This window comes from Macrobrachium nipponense, chromosome 46 (genome assembly GCF_015104395.2).
Source record: "Macrobrachium nipponense isolate FS-2020 chromosome 46, ASM1510439v2, whole genome shotgun sequence".
NCBI lineage: Eukaryota > Metazoa > Arthropoda > Malacostraca > Decapoda > Palaemonidae > Macrobrachium > Macrobrachium nipponense.
In genome coordinates this window covers 38,501,960-38,524,459 of record NC_061106.1, presented here as the reverse complement: position 1 = coordinate 38,524,459, position 22,500 = coordinate 38,501,960, and the positions used below count along the sequence as shown (strand labels likewise).

At 39.3% G+C, this 22,500-nt stretch overlaps 2 protein-coding genes across 2 annotated transcripts in view; one reads left to right on the top strand and one right to left on the bottom strand.

Annotated features, from left to right (window-relative positions):
• The window catches only part of LOC135214922 (ATP-binding cassette sub-family G member 1-like), a 354,258-nt gene that overhangs the window by 53,121 nt on the left and 278,637 nt on the right, over positions 1 to 22,500 (top strand). The window lies entirely within an intron of this gene.
• Positions 1 to 22,500, bottom strand: part of LOC135214698 (uncharacterized N-acetyltransferase DDB_G0290199-like) — a 153,466-nt gene that overhangs the window by 10,045 nt on the left and 120,921 nt on the right. The window contains exon 2 of the mRNA XM_064249031.1: positions 15,222 to 15,310. Within this exon, the coding sequence (XP_064105101.1) occupies positions 15,222 to 15,310 (89 nt within the window). The remainder of the gene's footprint in view (positions 1 to 15,221; positions 15,311 to 22,500) is intronic.

The following is a 22,500-nucleotide window of genomic DNA, read 5'->3' as shown; positions in this document are numbered from 1 at the left end:
ATATCCTGCTGAGAAGTTCCAATGAGTACCGAAGGAATATATTCTCACGTTAGACTTCTTCTATTGTAACAGAATTTTGATCTCACTTTCTCTCTTTACCTGTCGATATTTTCCCAGTTTCCAATAAACTTTAAGTAATAGGTTTTCTAAGGTATCCAAATTATTTATTCTATTTTAAAGTTTTCCAAATACAGAACGCAGTTTTTTCATTGATAGTTTGAAGACGAAACATTTGTTTGTAAATCTGTGACAATGTGCTTTCGTGAATTTTCGTTGGAAAAATTTCTCCAAATATGCAAAAAATAAAAATTTGACGTACAGAAAAAGAAAATACATCGCCTTTGTAATTTTAATTGGAAAAATGTCTCCAAATACGTCAAAAAATTATCTTTTTTACGTTCGGGACAAGAAAATACATTGTTTTTTTTAAATTTCTAAAAGAGGAGTGTACTTTGTAAACTTACGAAAAGAAATATAACTTTTCTTTGGAATTATGAAAGAAAAAACCGCTTTTGCAATCATGCTATATGTTATAGTGTGGCACAGTGTCGTTATACCAAAAGGCAATAACTTAAGAAAAAGGCACGAAACGGATAAGAGAAGAAAAAGGAAAAGGGAATAAGTTAATGATTTTTCTTAGTGGATGAATTATCGCGTTACTCACCCAAACGATTAAGGCTTTTAGCAATCAGACATCTGGTTTTCATCTCCCCCAAAAATCCTCTGTCCGTACCAGCGATTAGTGACCGACAGGAGATTATGGGCGTTGAGCGATAACTCCCAGGCATATTCGAGAAATTGGAAACTACTCTCATTAGCGCCTATGACTAATCGCCGTTCCCTTCGTGAACAGGTCAGAGAGAGCCCTCTGGCATACGTTAAAAAGGAATTCTATGACCCGTTGTTCAAAGGAGGGGAGTGCCGAACTCTTCAGACTTCCACCCTTTCTAGATAGACCTATAGACTTCGACGAATCAAGAAGCAGAGCCAGATCAGTGGGATACCCCAGAAATGTGTATCAACGAATGACCTATGAGGTTACGAAAAGGATACACCCCAAGAAGCCAGGACATCAAGAAGGAGGCGTATACAAATTCAGAGCCTACGAATCATTGTAGAAGGCATGACAGGAAGGCGGTTTGTATACAAGTTGGTAGCCACTAAGACACAAGAAGTCTTTTAGAAGATGCCACACCCAGTCAAAATCCCAAAATCCAAAGGCGGGGCTAAGGAGATTTCAACCCAACAAAAAGGGCAGACAGAGGGAGAAGAAAGGAGAGCAGAGAGAAAAAAGGGGAACAGAGAAGTCAAGAGAAGATAACGACAAAGAGGGGAACGAGGGGGGAGAGCACGAGTGGTGCAGCAGCCGAACAGAGAAAGACAGAAGAATCCCCAGAAGAAGAACAAGTACAAAGTGTGGTGTGCGAATCAATCAAAGACAGTGAAAGTGACAATCAATACTCAGTGAAATTCCCTCGTGCCTATAGACTCGTAATTGCAACAAGTGCCAATTAAGTTTTATTAGTCCAAAAGCCCAGTAACTCAGAAGGTGAAAAATCTTTGTAAACAATCCCCTAACGAAGAATAAAACGTAATTTGTATGGATATATCAATTTAATTTCTCATCCAAAATTAGAACCCTTTAAGCGAATTCCAGATTAAGAACATTGAGCAAGACAAGAAAATTTTATATAAGTCTAATTCTCCAAAGTATAGCCTCCAAGTCGGCGCACGTTACCTTAGAGCTGTGTACGCAAGTAAGTACCGTCCACACATATATATAATATATATATATATATATATATATATATATATATATATATATAACATATATATATATATATCAAAATTTAAGAGTAAAAATCAATTCGTCTTTGCTGAGTGATCACCCAGCATGCAACTTAAGCTCCCCCCCCCGGCAGCCGTTTCCCTTTCAAGGCTAATAATAACTTGGGCAAGTGACCGTGATAACTTTCAGGCGATACCAATTTCAATGTTCGCTTTAATTGACATTTTACAGTTAAGTGTTACAATGTATTCGGGCGCCCGTAAATTTTTTTTTTTTTTGACGTTCCTCTGTTTCCTGTTGCGATATTGGGCAGTCTCTTCTGTGGAATATTGGCACTTGTGGATCTTTATAAAGCAATGCAATTAATAAAACTAATAATAATAAATAATAATAATAATAATAATAATAATAATAATAATAATGTTCTAAAGGGTCCACAATAATACAGTGGTAAAAAGTCCGTGTATAATTTTGAAGACTTTACAGAAAGCTTTCGAACCCTTCCCTGGGTTCATTTCAAGTCCAAATCCAAAATAATAATAATAATAATAATAATAATAATAAAATAATAATCAATAATAATAATAATACTAATAATATGCTGGAAGTAAACCCTCTTTTAAACATGTTTTGTTTAAAGTAATTGCTGCCTCAGCTGCATTAATTTCATAAAGGTTCTCTATAAAATTAATGCAGCTGAGGCAGCAATAACTTTTTAATAATAATAATAATAATAATAATAATAATAATAATAATAATAATAATAATAATAATAATAATAATAATAACAACTGTTTTATATATAAAGGTAGTATGTGTATGTATGTATAAATGTAAGTATGCATGTTACTTAAACTCCTCCTAAAGTATAAGACCAAAAGACTGGTCTCAAATGAAGAAATGAGATGCCGTTGGACTTCTCACGAGAAGAGGATCATGACGTCATATTCTCGAACATGACTTGGGCAACCTGCCAATATTATTGATAATAATAACAAAAACTAATATCAATAGTAAATAATATAATAATAATAATGATAATAATGCTTTGGCGAAAAGGTTAATGTGATTTCCATACATTTTCATTAATAATAATAATAATAATAATAATAATAATAATAATAATAATAATAATAATAATAATAATCTTAAGAAATTCACACTTTCGTAAAAACAAATTGTTAAAAAATATTCACAATTATATATTAAAAATATATTTTTTATAAATATATTTCTATGTAAAAATATATAACAAATATATTTTTAATATATAATTGTGGATTTTTTAATAATAATAATAATAATAATAATAATAATAATAATAATAATAATAATAATAATAATAATAATAATGTGGCGCCGTGGAGGAGTTGGTTAGGTCTTCAATAGACTTAAGTCAAGTTAAGCAACATTGGGGCTGGTCAGTCGTTGGATGGGTGACCGCTCTCCTCGGCGTTGATTCCTTGGGAAAGGATCTTTACCATAATTTCCTCAGTCTACTCAGCTGTAAATGAGTACCTATCCCTGATGGGGTAGGGCCCAGCTATGGGTTAAATAGCAAAACTCAGCAATGATGGAAAGAAATGAAGGAATAAACGACAACGACGTAAATGGAACCTCTGGCAACAGAGGAGCTTCGTCCGGCAACCAGGTATTCAACCCAATTGAAGGGGAAGACGGTCAGGTACTTGGAGGTCGTCATCCAGCAACTGATCACCACAATGAAAGTAATCAACAGCCTGAGATTGGAGCTACAGAGGCAAAAAGGAAGAAATGGACAAGAGAAGAAAATAAGGAAATATGGAGATGCTACATCAGAAGCAACCCGACGGAGAGAGGATATAGAAGAAGATTGATCAACATCTGGAATGAAGAGGAATAACACCCCCCAAACAGAGCAAGAGGTGGGCAGACCAAGTAAGGAACATAAAGCAAAAGAACTGGCTCTCCCCAACAGAAAGAGAAGAACTGGAAAGGGAAATGTCACACGACAACGAATTACACGAAGACCAACTGAGAGACGATGCCACAGAAGACGACAGGGAGGATGAAGTATCAAACAACGACACACGAAGAAACACCGACGAAGTAACAGAGAGGACGGAATGGGTAGAAAAGATTAGACAATGGATGGAGCCAGATACGGAGAGAACAAAGATCCCCTCCATGAAAGCCTACAACACCAAGAAATTAAGGGAGAAAACAAGTGAGGTCAATGAAATAATGGGCCAAATACACACCACCAGTATCACAGAAACAAATAACTTGACATATGCAGGAGCAAGATTAGTAGCAGAACTGATGGGGATTCGAACACCAACACCACCGTCACAACCAACCCAACAGAAACCAAAACAGCAACCTCCTTGGAAAAGGCGCCTGGAAAAGCAAATCATGGTGATGAGATCTGACTTGAGTAAACTGAAAGAGATGGCAGAAAAAAGGCTAAGAAGCAAGACAACAAGGGAGGAACTCAACGAGAAATACAAAGTACAAGAGAGGGACTAAACAACACAAGAGAAGATGTAAAACAGAGGCTTAAGGCCAAAGCACACAAGATCCAACGGTACATGAACAGGAATAAGGGATACCAACAGAACAAACTATTCGGAACCAACCAGAAAAGACTATACAGCCAACTAAGAGGGGAAGACAACCACCCAGAAATTCCTGAAGCCGAACCAAGTAAGAGACTCTGGGAAAACATATTAGAGCGGCAGCCCGGACCGTTGAGATACAACGAACGAGATACCGACTGTAACCCCTACTGGTATTTAGGAGTAGACTTGTAAACTGTGAAACTGACCGTCTGCCGAAAATATATGGGTGGCTTACTTAACAAGCACCACTAATTGCTCGTTAGATTTTGGGTCTAGATACATATATGAGATACCAGATGAAACTAATATATAATTTATCTGCAGACTCTACTGATTTATAGAATGACCAGTGACAGACATTTTGAAGGGTGGGTTCCCCTGACAGACGCACTGAAAAGGGGGGGTTTAATTGGATCTAGATCCAACTTAGGAGATACCGAGTAAAATTACACTACAATAGCACTGCACATCCTAGAATACTGTGGTGGTAATGACAGACGTTTTAGTGGGTGGTTACCCCTGACAGACGCCCCACAACGAGTGGGGAGGGGGAGGCAGGATCTGCATTCAACATTGGAGATACCAAGTAAAATTTGTACTACAATTGCACTGCACATCCTAGAATGCTGTGATGGTGGTTTTGACATTTAGTGGGTAGTTACCCCCTGACAGGCACTCCACAACGAGTGGGGGAGGACAAGGGGGGGAAGGGGCGGGGGAGACAGGATCTCCATCCAACATCATAGTGCCAAGTAAAATTTGTACTACAATAGCACTGCACTTCCTAGAGTACTGCCAGTGGTAATGACAGATATTTTAGTGGGTAGTTACCCCCTGACAGGCCACCCACAACAAGTGGGGCGGGGGGGAGGGGGGGGAAGGGGGAGGCCAGGAAAACTGCAATCCAACCAAATTGGAAGATGCCCAAGTAAAATTTGGTACTTTCAAGAAGCACTGACACATACTGCAGAGTAATGACATATTTTAGTGGTGGTTTCCCCTGACAGACACCCCACAACGACTTAGGAGGGTGGGGGTGAGGGGGAGCCAGGATCTGCATCCAACATTGGAGATACCAAGTATAATTTGTACTACAATAGCACTGCACATCCTAGAGTACTGTGGTGGTAATGACAGACATTTTAAGGGTGGTTACCCTCTGGCAGACACCCCACAACGAGTAGGGAGGGGAGAGGGGAGGGGGGGAGACAGGATCTACATCCAACATTGGAGATATAAAGTAAAATTTGTACCACAATAGCGCTTCATATCTAGAATGCTGTGATGGTAATGCCAGACATTTTAGTGGGTGGTTACCCCTTCACAGACATAACCTACGATTGGAAGGGAGAGGTGGGACACCTTGAAATATTTCAAATCTATCATAGGCAATATTAATATTAGAAATATGGTAAGTATCTGAAAATACGTGAGCCTGATAAAATGTAAAAGGCAAAAAATTCAAGAAATATTGTGATGTTTCAGGATAAGAATTACTGCCGGAGTTATTTTTTAAAATTCCTATTAAAGTATGGAATATTTCACTTCATTAATTCCATCACATCTATATAAGTACTATGTGTGACACTTACTAGACTTGGTCTTACTTTCTATAGTTTCACACACACACACACACACACACACACACACACACACACACCACACACACATATATATATATATATATATATATATATATATATATATATATATATATATATATACTATATACTATTAATATTAGCACTATCCTTTGGTTTGGAGTTATTACTTCACACAAAGTATTTTATCTGAATGGGAGGGGGTCACAATTGGCAACAGCTGCAAGTATGTGTGCTGACCCATTTTTGAATAACTAAACCAGTCATATTGTGCCAATAATTAAACCAGTCATATGGTGCCACTCTCAGTTCCTCTAAAAAAAGAAATGTAAGATAAGTATTCTCGCTTTAATAGCGTCTTTGGTCATTTTCTTTTCTTGCCTATGGTTAGGACACTGCAGCCATGTCGTGGTTCGTAGCCCAACGTGTCTTACCATAACTGAATTGTTCTTTAGTTGCTGTTGGTTCGTGTGGATGAAATGAAATTTTTATCGGATATGGGAATTCGATTGATATTAAGACCAAAGTCCCATCATAAAGAGCCGTTTCAACACCCGCACATTCACAAAGGGATGATGTATCACAACACAAATAATTACTAGAAACGGAAATGTGAATGAATTGTTCAGGATAAGCTAACTATAAAGATTAAAACATTTTCCCCCATTTTATTCCCCCTCCCGAAGTTGACGATCATACAAAACAATTGAGCTCCTGACTCCCAAATTAAGTGGCCTATATATCATGTCAGTTATCTAATAGTCCACTTATTATCGGCGGCCTCACTCAAATTTATCTGTACACTATCACCAAGTATCAGGTACCATATATATTCAGGGAAGAAAATCTAAACTTAAATAAAAATGATACACAATTTGATGTTTAAAGCCAGCCGAGTGCGTTTGTCTCTTAACTTCCCGCCGGCACGCACCACAGGCAGCTAGTAATGTTTCAAACTACATTCTATCGATGCTGGCTTTGACGACCATTATTCGGCTAATTTTCTCATGGAAATATTTTTTTTCTTTATTTGTTCATTATATCCAGTAGACAGGCACAAACATCATATTATATCCTCACGTTTGTTCAATGCATTTACCATTGTTAATATGATTTATAATGCGTCTCCAACAGTCATAAGAATTTGACAACCGAATGTGCAAATATGTCAGCTGTGTGCAAGGCATAGGGCGTCAATCACTGGAGTAGCGATCTCCCTGCCGAGAGTGACTTCTTTATTATTATTATTTTTTTTTTTTTTTTTTGCTCTATCACAGTCCTCCAATTCGACTGGGTGGTATTTATAGTGTGGGGTTCCGGGTTGCATCCTGCCTCCTTAGGAGTCCATCACTTTTCTTACTATGTGTGCCGTTTCTAGGATCACACTCTTCTGCATCAGTCCTGGAGCTACTTCAGCCTCTAGTTTTTCTAGATTCCTTTTCAGGGATCTTGGGATCGTGCCTAGTGCTCCTATGATTATGGGTACGATTTCCACTGGCATATCCCATATCGTTCTTATTTCTATTTTCAGATCTTGATACTTATCCATTTTTTCCCTCTCTTTCTCTTCAACTCTGGTGTCCCATGGTATTGCGACATCAATGAGTGATACTTTCTTCTTGACTTTGTCAATCAACGTCACGTCTGGTCTGTTTGCACGTATCACCCTATCCGTTCTGATACCATAGTCCCAGAGGATCTTTGCCTGATCGTTTTCTATCACTCCTTCAGGTTGGTGCTCGTACCACTTATTATTATTATTATTATTATTATTATTATTATTATTATTATTATTATTATTATTATTATTATTCGACCCAATTTCACAGAGAAAAATTACCTTACGAAAACACACCTAAGCACTCCAACCATTGTGGTCAGGCCTAAGCATCTGCTCTTGGATCTAAGCAGTGTCAATCATAAATGGTTCCTGTGTAAATACAGGACTTTCCTTTGCATATGGTAGCGAAGCACTAACTAAACAGTAATGTACAATCACTAACCACCAACACTCACAATGCACTTACTCAGTAAGCACTCACACTTGCATACATTCGCTATATACACACACACACACACACCCTTAACATACACTCACACACACTCTCAATAACACTCTGAATACCCAACACTCACTAGGCACTCACTATACACTAAATACTCACTAAACACTTGAAATACTAAATTTACTAAATATTCATTATACCCCAAACACTCAGTAAACATTCACTAAACACTCACTTAATCCTAAACATTAATTAAACACTAAACATTCACTAAACCCCAAACACTCATTAAATACTAAATGCTTACCAAACCCTAAATACTTATTAAATACTAAACAGTGAATGAACATCCACTCATTAAAAACTTAAGTAAACACCTTACATACTGAAAAATTTGCTAAACACTAAACCATTCACCAAGACATTCACTAAACGCTCACTTAAAATTCGCAAAACTTTCACTAAAACCCTAAACACTCACTGAATACTTACACACTAAATATTCACTAAACACTACCATTCACAAGACGTTCACTAAACGTTCACTTAACATTCACAAAACATTTACTTAAACCCTTAAGACAAAACATTCACTGAATACTTACACAATAAACATTCAATAACATTCACAAAACATTCACTAAACCCTAAAGACTCAGTAAACATTCACTGAATACTGACACATTAAACAGTCACTAAACCCTAAACATTCATCAAACACTTACTCATAAACATTCACGAAACGCATACTCACTAAACCCTAACAATCGCTAAACACTGACTCATTAAACATTAACGATAGAAAAAATTGACAATCGCACTAATTTTTCATTTCTCTTGTTTTCTTTACATTAATACAAGGTGATTATTTATTTTTTTTTTTTTTGTCTAGTTTGCTCTTGTATTTATTCATAATCTTCTTGAGAGAATGGAAATGTTCGAAATAACTTGGTGTGTAGAGATATTGTTTAAAAAACAGAGATCCTCTGTGTCCTTCCTCAGCCAGGTGTATTATGTCTGACGAATTTTACGCCAGCCGAAAAAAATCGACTATAGTAACAACAATATTCATTCATAAAACTGATAATACAAAAATGTATCCATGATTTCATTAGCAAGAAAGTCAGTTGAAACCAAAAGAAGGTAGTCCTGCTTCGATAAAACAAACCGAGTAGGCTGTAGCACAATTATTATGATCTGTACCCTGACTATAGCGTATATATTACATATGTATTACTATCTATTTAATGGGTGCGTAACTCTATTTAACAAATGTTATGTACATAGACATTTTACAGCAATAACTCTAATAATGATAAGAACTTATATGCTACTTTATAGTGTCAGTCTTCCAACCACCGCTACATTAATTTTCATATCGTAAACAAAGCTAAAGCGAGTAGGGGAGACCGGGGCTAGTTGGCACACTTTTACAATTTTGGTTCATTGCGAATATAAAACAAACTTGTTGCAAAATTCTTACCGCCATTGAAAAATATTAACATTCGTCTTTATCACAGAGCAAAATAATTGTTGTTTGCTTTCAACATAAGATCAATAAGCTTTAGAAAAAAAATAACTTTTCGTGCCACTTGCCCCACGGGGTAAGTTGGCACACATTATGGGGTAAGTTGGCACATTGATAATTAAAAGAAAATTAATACATTGCATTTAAATCAAATAGCAAAAATACCCTCTGAATTTCCAAAATACAAAATATAAGGCATTAGTATTACTTCAGCTCATCATCTAGTTGTAATTGTGGCAGGTGTGAGATAAATCCTTGTCATAGTCTTCATGCTCCCACATGTTACATGCCCTGCACTGGACCCACACTTCTCCTGGCTTACCAAACACAGGCTCTCTTCAGCTGAGTTTTCTTCTGGATCAACAAGAGCAGTTCTTAAACTCTGTATCACGCTGATGACTGATCTGAAGCCCATGTGTCTTTTCGGACATCTCTCAATCTGTTACATAACCACCCGTAAAATCAAAATCTTGAAATAGTCTGTAATTCAGAGTTGAAATTCCATCAATCCTAAAATAATTGAAAACATCGAATAAGTTGACAGCTAGAGGTAAAGTCGAGGAAACTTTACCAGGAATGTCACAGATGGGCATACTTGATCCCGGATTACCAGTCATCCACGAATCACATGTCCTGTTAACACATTTCTTCAGATGTCTATAAACACTAAAATCCAGGGGCTGCAACTTGTGAGAACAATGTGGAGGAAATGATAGGACACTAATCTCATTATCCTTCCAAAAATCCAGAAACAAAAACTTGTAAATTTATATAAATAAATAGGCTTACTATTGCTATCAAATAACGTGTGCCAACTTGCCCCATTTATTTTGAGCCAACTTGCCCATCCTTACCATTTGGTACAAAAACGATTACCAGTCCACACCAAGAAACCTTGAATTAATCATTTTAATGCTATAGAATCTTTAAACCATAAAGAAAACTATGCTATCATTGAAAACTAATCTTTATGAATGTATAGATGTTATAGCAAATAACAGAAAGATTAAAATATTTACTTACTACCATCAAAGTAAAGAATTGTCTCATAAATTCGAGCTCCTACGTTCTATCTCTATAGAATTTTGCTGGTAATTGAGAAACCACGTGGCAATTACACAGTATATGTATTGCAGTCATCCTATTGGTAAACTTTAAAGTCATGTTGAGTATGCCAACTTACCCCTGTAGCCAACTAGCCCCGGGCTCCCCTACTATATATAATTGAAGTTAGTTGCTTGCTTGACAAAATAATAATATGACTGAATTATTATATGAAACAAATAAATTATTTTTGTGTTAGATCAGCCATCGTCAACCGGGGTTCCGTGGAACCTTAGGGTTCCGTGAACGATCGCCAGGTGTTCCGTACGAATTCATGTTTTATTTAATTATTTGTTATTTATAAGTATATATTTTTCGTTAAACATGTCGTGAGAAATCGTAGTCCTATAATTTATTTTATCGTAACATATCGTGCGAGATTTTTTCCCTTTGTTTTACTAAAGGTAATTAATGCAAATGCTTACACACACACACACACACACACACACACACACACACACACACACACACACACACACCTATATATATATATATATATATATATATATATATATATATATATATATATATATATATATATATGTGTGTGTGTGCGTGTGTGTGTGTGTATTGGGGTTCCTTGGGATGAGGAAAATTGTCTCAGGGGTTCCTCAAATGTCAAAGGTTGGGAAACACTGTGTTAGATAAATACAAAGGATATAGAAAGGATAAAAATATTTATTAAATATATCACGATAATGTATAATACGGGTCAATAGTAGCCCACTATACTAATCTAGACATTCATTATCAGGGCTTGCCCTTCCCCCTGCCCACCTGTTAGGGTGTGTCTGTCAGGGGGAAACCACCCACTAAAATGTCTGTCATTACCATCACAGCATTCTAGGATATGAAGTGCTATTGTAGTACAAATTTTACTTGGTATCTCCAATGTTGGATGCCGTCCCTGTCTCCCCCTCCCCCTCCCCCTCCCCACTCATTGTGGGGTGTCTGTCAGGGGGGTAGGGGGTAACCACTCACTAATATGTTCTGGTATTACCATCACCAGCATTCTAGGATGTGCAAGTGCTATTGTAGTACAAATTTTACTTGGTGTCTCCGATGTTCGGATGCAGATCCTGCCTCCCCCTCCCCTTCCCCCTTCCCCCCACTCGTTGTGGGGTGTCTGTCAGGGGGTAACTACCCACTACAATGTCTGGTATTACCACCACAGTACTCTAGGATGTGCAGAACTATTGTAGTACAGATTTGACTTGGTATCTCCATGCTAGATGCAAATCCTGTCTCCCCCTCCCCCTCCCCACTCATTGTGGGGTGTCTGTCAGGGGGTAACCACTCACTAATATGTCTGGTATTACCATCACAGCATTCTAGGATGTGCAGTGCAATTGTAGTACAAATTTTACTTGGTATCTCCAATGTTGGATGCAGATCCTGCCTCCCCCTCCCCACTCGTTGTGGGGCGTCTGTCAGGGGTAACCACCCACTAAAACGTCTGTCATTACCACCACACCGTATTCTAGGATGTGCAGTGCTATTGTAGTGTAAATTTTACTCGGTATCTCCTAAGTTGGATCTAGATCCAATTAAACCCCCCCACCCCCCTTTTCAGTGGCGTCTGTCAGGGGGAACCGACCCTTCAAAATGTCTGTCACTGGTCATTCTATAATCAGTAGAGTCTGCAGATATATTATATATTAGTTTCATCTGGTAATCTCATATATTGGATCTAGACCCAAAATCTAACGAGCAATTAGTGGTGCTTGGTAAGTAAGCCACCCATATATTTTCGGCAGACGGTCAGTTTCACAGTTTACAAGTCTACTCCTAACTACCGGTAGGGGTTACATTCGGTATCTCGTTCGTTGTATCTCAATGGTCCGGGCTGCCGGTCTATATGGAGCAATCCGGTATCACACAACAAACATGCAACATGGCTCCAGGAAGTCAAGGAAGAAGAAACAGGGAGAATAAACAAAGATTCACAGAGATCACGACAGACACAGTCAGACACCAACTAAAGAAAATGCCAAACTGGAAAGCCCCAGGTCTACCCGATGAAGTAGCCATGGATACTGGCTCAAAAAACTTCAAGGCCCTACACCCACGAATAGCAGAACAACTCCAGCATTGTATCTCAAATCACCAAGCACCCAAATGGATGACCACAGGAAGAACATCCTTAGTACAAAAAGACAAGAGTAAGGGAAATATAGCCAGTAACTACAGGCCTATCACCTGCCTACCAATAATGTGGAAGTTACTAACAGGTATCATCAGTGAAAGGCTATACAACTACCTAGAGGAGACAAACACCATCCCCCACCAACAGAAAGGCTGCAGAAGGAAGTGTAGGGGCACAAAAGACCAGCTCCTGATAGACAAAATGGTAATGAAGAACAGTAGGAGAAGGAAAACCAACCTAAGCATGGCATGGATAGACTATAAGAAAGCCTTCGACATGATACCACACACATGGCTAATAGAATGCCTGAAAATATATGGGGCAGAGGAAAATACCATCAGCTTCCTCAAAAATACAATGCGCAACTGGAATACAATACTTACAAGCTCTGGAATAAGACTAGCAGAGGTTAATATCAGGAGAGGGATCTTCCAGGGCGACTCACTGTCCCCACTACTCTTCGTAGTAGCCATGATTCCCATGACAAAAGTACTACAGAAGATGGATGCCGGGTACCAACTCAAGAAAAGAGGCAACAAAATCAACCATCTGATGTTCATGGACGACATCAAGCTGTATGGTAAGAGCATCAAGGAAATAGATACCCTAATCCAGACTGTAAGGATTGTATCTGGGACATCAGAATGGAGTTTGGAATAGAAAAAATGCGCCTTAGTCCAACATACAAAAAGGCAAAGTAACGAGAACTGAAGGGATAAAGCTACCAGATGGGAGCAACATCAAACACATAGATGAGACAGGATACAAATACCTGGGAATAATGGAAGGAGGAGATATAAAACACCAAGAGATGAAGGACACGATCAGGAAAGAATATATGCAGAGACTCTAGGCGATACTCAAGTCAAAACTCAACGCCAGAAAATATGATAAAAGCCATAAACACATGGGCAGTGCCAGTAATCAGATACAGCGCAGGAATAGTGGAATGGACGAAGGCAGAACTCCGCAGCATAGATCAGAAAAACCAGGAAACAAATGACAATACACAAAGCACTACAACCCAAGAGCAAATACGGACAGACTATACATAAACACGAAAGGAAGGAGGGAGAGGAACTACTAAGTATAGAGGACTGCGTCAACATTGAAAACAGAGAACCCTGGGGCAATATCTGAAAACCAGTGAAGACGAGTGGCTAAAGAGTGCATGGGAAGAAGGACTAATAAAAGTAGACGAAGACCCAGAAATATACAGAGACAGGAGAAAGACAGAAAGAACAGAGGACTGGCACAACAAACCAATGCACGGACAATACATGAGACAGACTAAAGAACTAGCCAGCGATGACAATTGGCAATGGCTACAGATGGGGAGAGCTAAAGAAGGAAACTGAAGGAATGATAACAGCGGCACAAGATCAGGCCCTAAGAACCAGATATGTTCAAAGTACGATAGACGGAAATAACATCTCTCCCACATGTAGGAAGTGCAATACGAAAAATGAAACCATAAACCACATAGCAAGTGAATGCCCGGCACTTGCACAGAACCAGTACAAAAAGAGGCATGATTCAGTGCAAAAGCCCTCCACTGGAGCCTGTGCAAGAAACATCAGCTACCTTGCAGTAATAAGTGGTACGAGCACCAACCTGAGGGAGTGATAGAAAACGATCAGGCAAAGATCCTCTGGGACTATGGTATCAGAACGGATAGGGTGATACGTGCAAATAGACCAGACGTGACGTTGATTGACAAAGTCAAGAAGAAAGTATCACTCATTGATGTCGCAATACCATGGGGACACCAGAGTTTGAAGAGAAAGAGAGGGAAAAAATGGATAAGTATCAAGATCTGAAAATAGAAATAAGAAGAATATGGGATATGCCAGTGGAAATCGTACCCATAATCATAGGAGCACTAGGCACGATCCAAGATCCCTTAAAAGGAATCTAGAAAAAAACTAGAGGCTGAAGTAGCTCCAGGTCTCATGCAGAAGAGTGTGATCCTAGAAACGGCACACATAGTAAGAAAGTGATGGACTCCTAAGGAGGCAGGATGCAACCCGGAACCCCACACTATAAATACCACCCAGTCGAATTGGAGGACTGTGGATAGAGCAAAAAAAAAAAAAAAAAAAAAAAAAAAAAAAAAAAAAAAAAAAAAAAAAAAAAATAATAATAATAATAATAATAATAACACCCTAAACGAGTTTCCCTTTCCCATTGCTGTTTTAGTTTAAGTTGGCCTTATGCCAGCACAGGCTCTTGGTCTTGCGCCGAAGCCTCATCGTGCCAGAGAATGCGTCGCCGTGTTTTACAGCGATTCCGAAGCATGACGAAACTTCTTCAGCCTCTGCCGTCTAGGGTCGCGGAGCACGGAGCTCCTCGCTACGTATTCACGAGCTTGTGGGTATCTGTTTATGCGTCCGGGATGTGTCTCATCAATGTTGCAGACTTTTGCAGTATCCTGGAAGCGATGATACCTTCAGCAGCCCGAAAATGATCAGGTCGTCGTAGTCGTCCTCAGCGATGTTTCTCTCGACACGGGCCTCGAGACCGATGCAGTACGGACCTGGAAAATGTAAAAAAAAAAAAAAAAAAAATGAAAACAGTTATTCCATGCCATTATTGATATTGCAGATGTCGATGCGGATGCAGTTGACGCTTCCCTGATATATTCTCCGTTATTCTTTCGTTCGTGGGAGATCGTTACTTTTGATCGTTTCGGGAAATTGTTACGTTAATCACCGTAAATTTTGTCGATTGGTTTCGTTTAATTATTTGAATGGAGCATAAAAGAAGAAGGATAAAAAAAATTAGTATCGGGAGTAAAGTGCGCATACACGCCTTCATAAAAATCCATTAAGCTACCTCAGAAATAGGTGAATGTTACACTGGGTACGAGTGAAGTCCCACGTGACTGGGTCAAGTATTAGAGACAAGGGGGATTCAACCGTTTTGGGTACAGATGAGTGTAACGCATTTACCTTTGTGGTTAAGACTCGAGGGATCCTGTATAAGAGAGAGAGAGAGAGAGAGAGAGAGAGAGAGCTACGATAGGACGAGAGGATTATGGAGTCGTCCGAGCACGCGAAACTATATACCTTGAGTAAACAAGTTAATTCGAACCACTTTTCTTGGCTTCTCGGGGTTCAATCTTATTTATTGCCGCTCATACCAGACTCCTGTGTCCTGTTGGTTAAGTGGTGGGATGAAATTGCCTCCAAAAAGGTGGTCAAACCCGTAGGGGGTATAGGTACCATCAATACATCTTTCGTGGTTAAGTATATCTTAGTTTTACCAGGCCACTGAGCTGATTAACAGCTCTCCTAGGGCTGGCCCGAAGGATTAGATATTTTTACGTGGCTAGGAACCAATTGGTCACCTAGCAACGGGACCTACAGCTCACATTACATCGAGAATTGAATTTCTATCACCAAAAATCAATTCCTCTGATTTAGCGTTGGCCGAGCCGAGAATCGAACTCGGACCACCAGATTGGTAGCCGAGCGTGAAGTCCACTCGTCCAACGGGAAACTTTCGTGGTGCACAGTAGGCATTACCAAAGGTTTGTTTACATCGTCCCAACTCTTTTCAGTGTCTTAAGCACTAAATTCCCGTAAGGGGGTAGCGCCGTCAGTGTACCTCATGAGTTGCACTGTAGGCGGTACCTAAGGTTCTTTGCAGCGTGCTTTCGGCCCTTAGCTGCAACCCCCTATCATTCCTTTTACTGTACCTCCTTTTATGTTCTCTTTCTCTAATCAAACTTTCCCCCCTCTCCTAACAATTGATTCATAGTGCAACTGCTTTGAGGTTTTCCTCCTGTTACACCTCTCGAACCTGCCTACTCAAATTCCTTTCCTGCGCCGAATGACATTACAGGTCCCAGTGCTTGGCCTTTGGCCTCAATTCTATACCCAGTTCAATTCAGTCAAGCACTAAATGGCTGAAAGTACCCCTGTGCTTGACTTTATAGCCTGATCTTCATAAATCTAGTCGAAAGGAGCTCACGAGGACTGTCGCTCTAATGGGTACGGCTTTATACTACATTTTTTTCCAGTGGCACTGACTACTCCCAGTATTGCTCGGTCTCACTTATCATGGTGCCCTGAGAACCATTTTACTTTATAGATCATCAGCTTCATCGTTTTTAGAGGTAACCGATCTCCTCCAGTGTGCTGGGAATATCGAGGTGCTGCATGTTATTCATACAGCGAGCTAAGTTAAGTATATCTAGTTTAACCAGACCGAAGGATTAGATATTTTTACGTGGCTAGGACCCAATTGGTTGATTAGCAACGGGACCTACAGCTTATTGTGGGATCCGAACCACATCGAGAAAAGAATTTCTATCACCAGAAGTAAAATACGAGCTAACTTGATGGTTTATGTATTCGGTATTTTGTATATTTTTTTGTTTATTCTTTTGGATTTCCGACTCGTGGGAAGACTTAAGTGCTTCGTTATAAGTTTTTGTAGGTTGTCTCTAACAGGATCACTGTTGAGTCTGTTTATATATTTTTGTTTATTATATGTTAAATTTTTTCTTAGAATGTAGTGGGTTTAAGTAACAAGCGATGATTGTCTTTAGAATCTAATGTTGATAGACAAAGTAAGCTTAAACAGTCCTGTGTATCGGACGTAGTGTTTTAAAGTTTTCAAATAATGAAAGTAAGGTCATGTTTTATGATGCTGTTAAAGCAAGCGGCACCCACACTAGGCAGTGCTATACAACACGTAGTCGGAAACACACCCGTCTGAATGAAATACCGAACATCAACCTTGGGAATTCAAGAGACGTTTCATTTTCCAGATCTTGCGCATTCTCCTGCTCTTTTGCGCAATGTTTTCCCACTCGAACTCCCAATATTACGTTAGGGTATCCTTCTTAATGTCGGGTTTCACTCCTAAGTTTGTAAACGGAAAAATCGTTTAAGATTAATCATCTTTTTGCATTATAATAATAATAATAATAATAATAATAATAATAATAATATGCTTTATTTCAGCTCGGGGCCATATACATTGAATATACAAAATACAGACAGTAACATACACAATCTAGATACATGAGACATGATAAAATAGAAAAAGAAAATGAATAATCGGCACTTATCCACAAAATAGCTGAGGTAGCATAAAAGATAGTAATCATCATACTGGTAATAACAGTAATAATATTGGTGAGAAAAAAAAATGCATTGAGAGTAATAACAGTTAGTGCACATATATAACTTAAATTTCAACTAGATACCTTAGGTGGTTACAGTAGTCAGGTCCAGAGGGCTAAATACATAAATTAAATGTAAATAAAACTTTACCTTGATAGTAATCACAGTAATAATAAAAAATTAGAATATCAGCAATAAATGTAATAATGACAAAAACCGCAGATGACATCTTGCCAATACAGAGATTAAGTCCTTTATGGGACAAAGGCCTCATTTTCCCATCTTTCCCACAATTTAGATTTTCTTCTTGCTCACTCCTTAGGATGCTTTGTATGAGCGAGATTGCTGCTGTGTTTCTCACTCGGGTTTACCAGACTGGACATTATTCGCCTAACAATGATTTTTAAATTGTCCAGGTGGTTTTCTATGAACATCTGTGTGGCGGAGTGGTAGCGGGGAGTGTTTGTGACGCGTCTCAGAATGTCATTGTGCACAATAGTGATGTGTCTCATGGTCTCTCGGGTATAGTTCGTCCAGAGGAAACACCCATAGATACTGTAGCAGTACGAGCGGAAGAGCAGCAGTTTCACGTCTCGGTGACAGAAGGCAAACCTCCTTGCAATCATGTTGCCAGCTGCACATAGTTTACGACGCCTCTGTTCAATGTCTGCCGTATCTTTTAGGTCGTCGGTGATAATGTGACCCAAATACGGAAATTCGTGCACAAATTCCAGCCGATGGTTTCCGAGGAAAATTTGAGGTTCTGCAATATGCTTAAGCGATCTCGGGAGCAGCGACATGCACTGGGTCTTGGTTTCGTTGTAGATTATATCAAATTCCTCTGCATATTGACGGCAAGTGTCGAGGAGTCGTTGGAGACCTTGCACTGATGGGAAAATCAGAACCATATCGTCGGCGTAACAGAGGTTGTTTATAGTTGTTTCATTGACGGTGCATCGATTGGGAGTGAGTTCAGTTTGACATTCAAGGCATCTGTGTATGTATTAAACAGGTATGGAGAGAGAATGCCCCCTTGCCGAAGCCCGTTTAGGGAGCCGAAGGTTTAAGATAATACGTTACCCCATTTGACACAGAATTGCTGTGTGGAGAACCAGCAATGCAAAATGCCAATTAGATACAGGGGTGTGCCCCTTTTATGCAGCTTCAGGAAGAGCTTCAGGTAGTTTACTCTGTCAAATGCTTTTCTCACATCTACAAAACAAAAAAAAACAGGAGAGGCTGATGATAGGTAGTAGTTCAGCAATTCTTTCAGTATGTAGATGCAGGTGTCGGTTGAGTGGTTTGCTTTAAACCCGAACTGGTTGTCAGTGGTGTGTAGAAAGGGGAGAAGTCTCACTAGAAGAACAGACTCAAGTATCTTTGATGCGATCATTGTGATTGCAATCGGCCGGTAGTTACTGCAAAATGAAATTGAATGTTGTCAGTAAGGAGGTTATCTACATCCCTTCGGGAATCTTGATCATTTATGCAATTCAGGATATTGTTGAAGTGATCGCCCCACATTCTTGCAATAGCTTCGTCTCCGGCTGCTTCCCCTAGTCTCTGTGATAGCTTTTTAGTTTTGGGATTTAAGGACTGGATATCTTTCCAAAGACGAGGATAATCACCAGATTCTAAGTTTCTAGACATTGCATCGGCTCTTAGTTGTTTTTCATTTAACCTGCAGTGCTTAAGAGCAAGTTTGAACTGCGCTCTCGCCTGTCTCATTAGTAATGCGGTGTGCCCTTCCCTGGGGCTACCATTTTGCCTCCACAGTAAAAACATTTCTCGTGAGTATGTGTACAGATCTTTAACCAAGTCATTCCATCCAGGTATATTACGAGAATTACCTTGACGAAATCTGTAGGCAATCCTGCCCGAAGCAAGCATAGCGGAGATTATGTTCGAATAGAAATCATTCAGATCCCTCTTGTGGTGGTCATTTCTACAATTTGTGTTAGTACAAAGTAAGGCGTCTGCCGGTTGAACTATTGACCGTAGCCTGGTTTCCGTGGTCGCCCTAAAGTATCTGGTTTTCTGTTGGTTTTTAAAATCCCAGTTTACCGCTGGTTGGCGATCAGTTAGGGGGTTCACGGTAGGGAGGGATGGGGTACTGAATGACACCTGTAATGGGATGTGATCGTAGCCCGTTGCAAGATCATAGCGAATATTGCAGGTTATAATAGAATCATGAAGTTGTGGAGATGTGATGCAGTGGTCCAGCCAGGAAGTTGTAATAGAGTCCGCTCTATTATGTACATATAAATAAGAGGAGGGAGGGAGGAGCATTACATCGCTAATTTGGAGAGCATGATTTTGACAGAAGCGAGTAAGTTCATTATAAAATTTTTTTGTTTTGTGGGGTGAGAATTAAGGTCCCCGATTATACAAATATGATCAGCAGGAGAATCATGAATAATACTGTGTAACTCCCCTAGGATCATGCAGTAGTGATCAAAATTATTGTTATTTTCCCATGGCATATAAACATTAATAATTAGGATATTAGAGTTCCCTACTGTCACTGAAGCCCCAGTAATCTGTCACACCTGTAGGTCATCACCTTTATCGTATTGTCTAATGATTTGTGCCACAGGAAAGAAAGGCCTTCTTTCGGGCGACCGGCTAGGATTTGATCTGTAACTTGCATCGAAGAAGTCGAGAAGGTTCTGAAGTCTTCAAGAATTGAATCGCAGATGGCAAGGTCATGTGGCCAGAGGAGCGTTTCTTGCAATGCAATGATGCCTTTGAAGTTTTTGCAGAACATGTTTAGGACAGGAATGTTCCGCTTGAGGCCAAAAATATTCCAAGAGATTATGTTTAATGTATCCATGGCTACTCACGAAGATGGGAGATGAATGCGCTGATCATTTGGGTGGATTGGGGGTTAGCCAGGGAGAGTGGGCAGTCATTCGCCGTGGGGGGTTGACTGGCACTTGCGGTGGAAATGATCCTGGTTGGAGTGTCAGTAAGTTCCCCTGGGGGTGGTTGATCCCGGATTAGTTTGTATCTTGAAACTAATATATTAGGACCGAAATTCTCGCCTTTTAGAAGGTCGAGGTGTTGAAATAGGCAGGTAATCCTGTAAGCCACTTTATGTTTAATCCTGCATGGGAGTTCGTGAGAGATGAGTGGGTAAGAGCCAGTGAGAAACTTGACTCTCTCCACAATGGCATCTAGCGTCACCGATGAGCGCAGATTGTGAATTACTACGTGGCATCTCTTCTCAGGTGTCGGGCGAGGTGAAACACGAATGTTGGGCTCAGGTCCAGCGGCAAAACGGGAGGTTCTTCTCTTCTTTCTGCTTGTTTGTATCTGCCAGCCGCCAGACCCCTCATGATCGGTTTCATCTGCATCTACGATGGGAGGTTGGGGGGGAGAGATAGGGTGGGGAGGATTACTAGGGCTAGTAATCATCACCGGAGATATATCTTCCATTATACTTACATTTATATTACAGTTATTAGTAGTTTATACTCCGAACCGTTTAAATAAATTAATTTGTAATGAATTATAATGTAAACTAACTAGCAAAAGATCAAAACAGGATTTATCTTACTGGAGTCTGTAAGTGTATGATGGTTTTTCAATAGTGAATTCATTATTGAACAAAAAATCTGGGTCAGGTTTTTTTATTCCATTTTTTTTGCTCTGGCATATTTTCTGTGCCTATTTTGGAAGATGTGTCGATCGAGGTCCTTATAGAAAGTAGCTACTCGACTTAAGTCAATATCCTTCGGTGTCGTCTTTTTATCCCCTCGTAAATTTACAAGGGAGGGGAAAAAGATGGCCGCTCTTCTGAATACTGCGACGCATTTATTTTTTATTTTTTTTATTTTCGAATGTCATCGAAGGCTTATTTGTTCCTACGCGATATACAAACCCTCGGTCCTTTACGATAGGATACCCCGGTCCGGGACCACGGGATGCTTATCGTAAAGGACCTCTGGTTTGTATAGCTACGAGAAATACAATTTACTTTCAAAAATTGTGATTTTTCCGTCGCCTCTTTAAGGATGTTTGGCCTTTCTTTATATATACTAATTAGCTTTGTTTTTCCTTCTTTATCTGCAAGTATCTTTTTTTTTTTATCCCTCGCTATTCCAAAAGTATGCATATTATCGAGACACCTTTTTGTCCTTTTTGAAACCCCTCGAGACTTTTCTTCATAACATTTTTTTTCATTTCCAGGACGTTGACGCCCTGCATTTGCTTTTCAGATATATTCTTATTTCTGCTTATGTAGAGCCGCCAGAGATGAATCATTCACTTCATTATTACCGTAACTGAATCAATGATTATGTGTGATTTCGTCCATAAAGGGTGATGAGGTATTTGTCCATTATAGCATTTTTTGTGCTTTTGATATATATCAAAATATAAACCATTCTTGTGAAAAGGAAGAAGGATATACATGTATATACAAATATAAATATAATATTGGTGAATAGTAAAGAAGGAACTAAGTAAACCCAGACCTTACAGACCTTACATTACCTTACATCTTGTTCGGATTGTCCCAGGTCCCTCAATGTGAGGCACCTCTAATGTCTACCAGAGAGTTGCTAGTACATCTTCCGGTATATTTTGC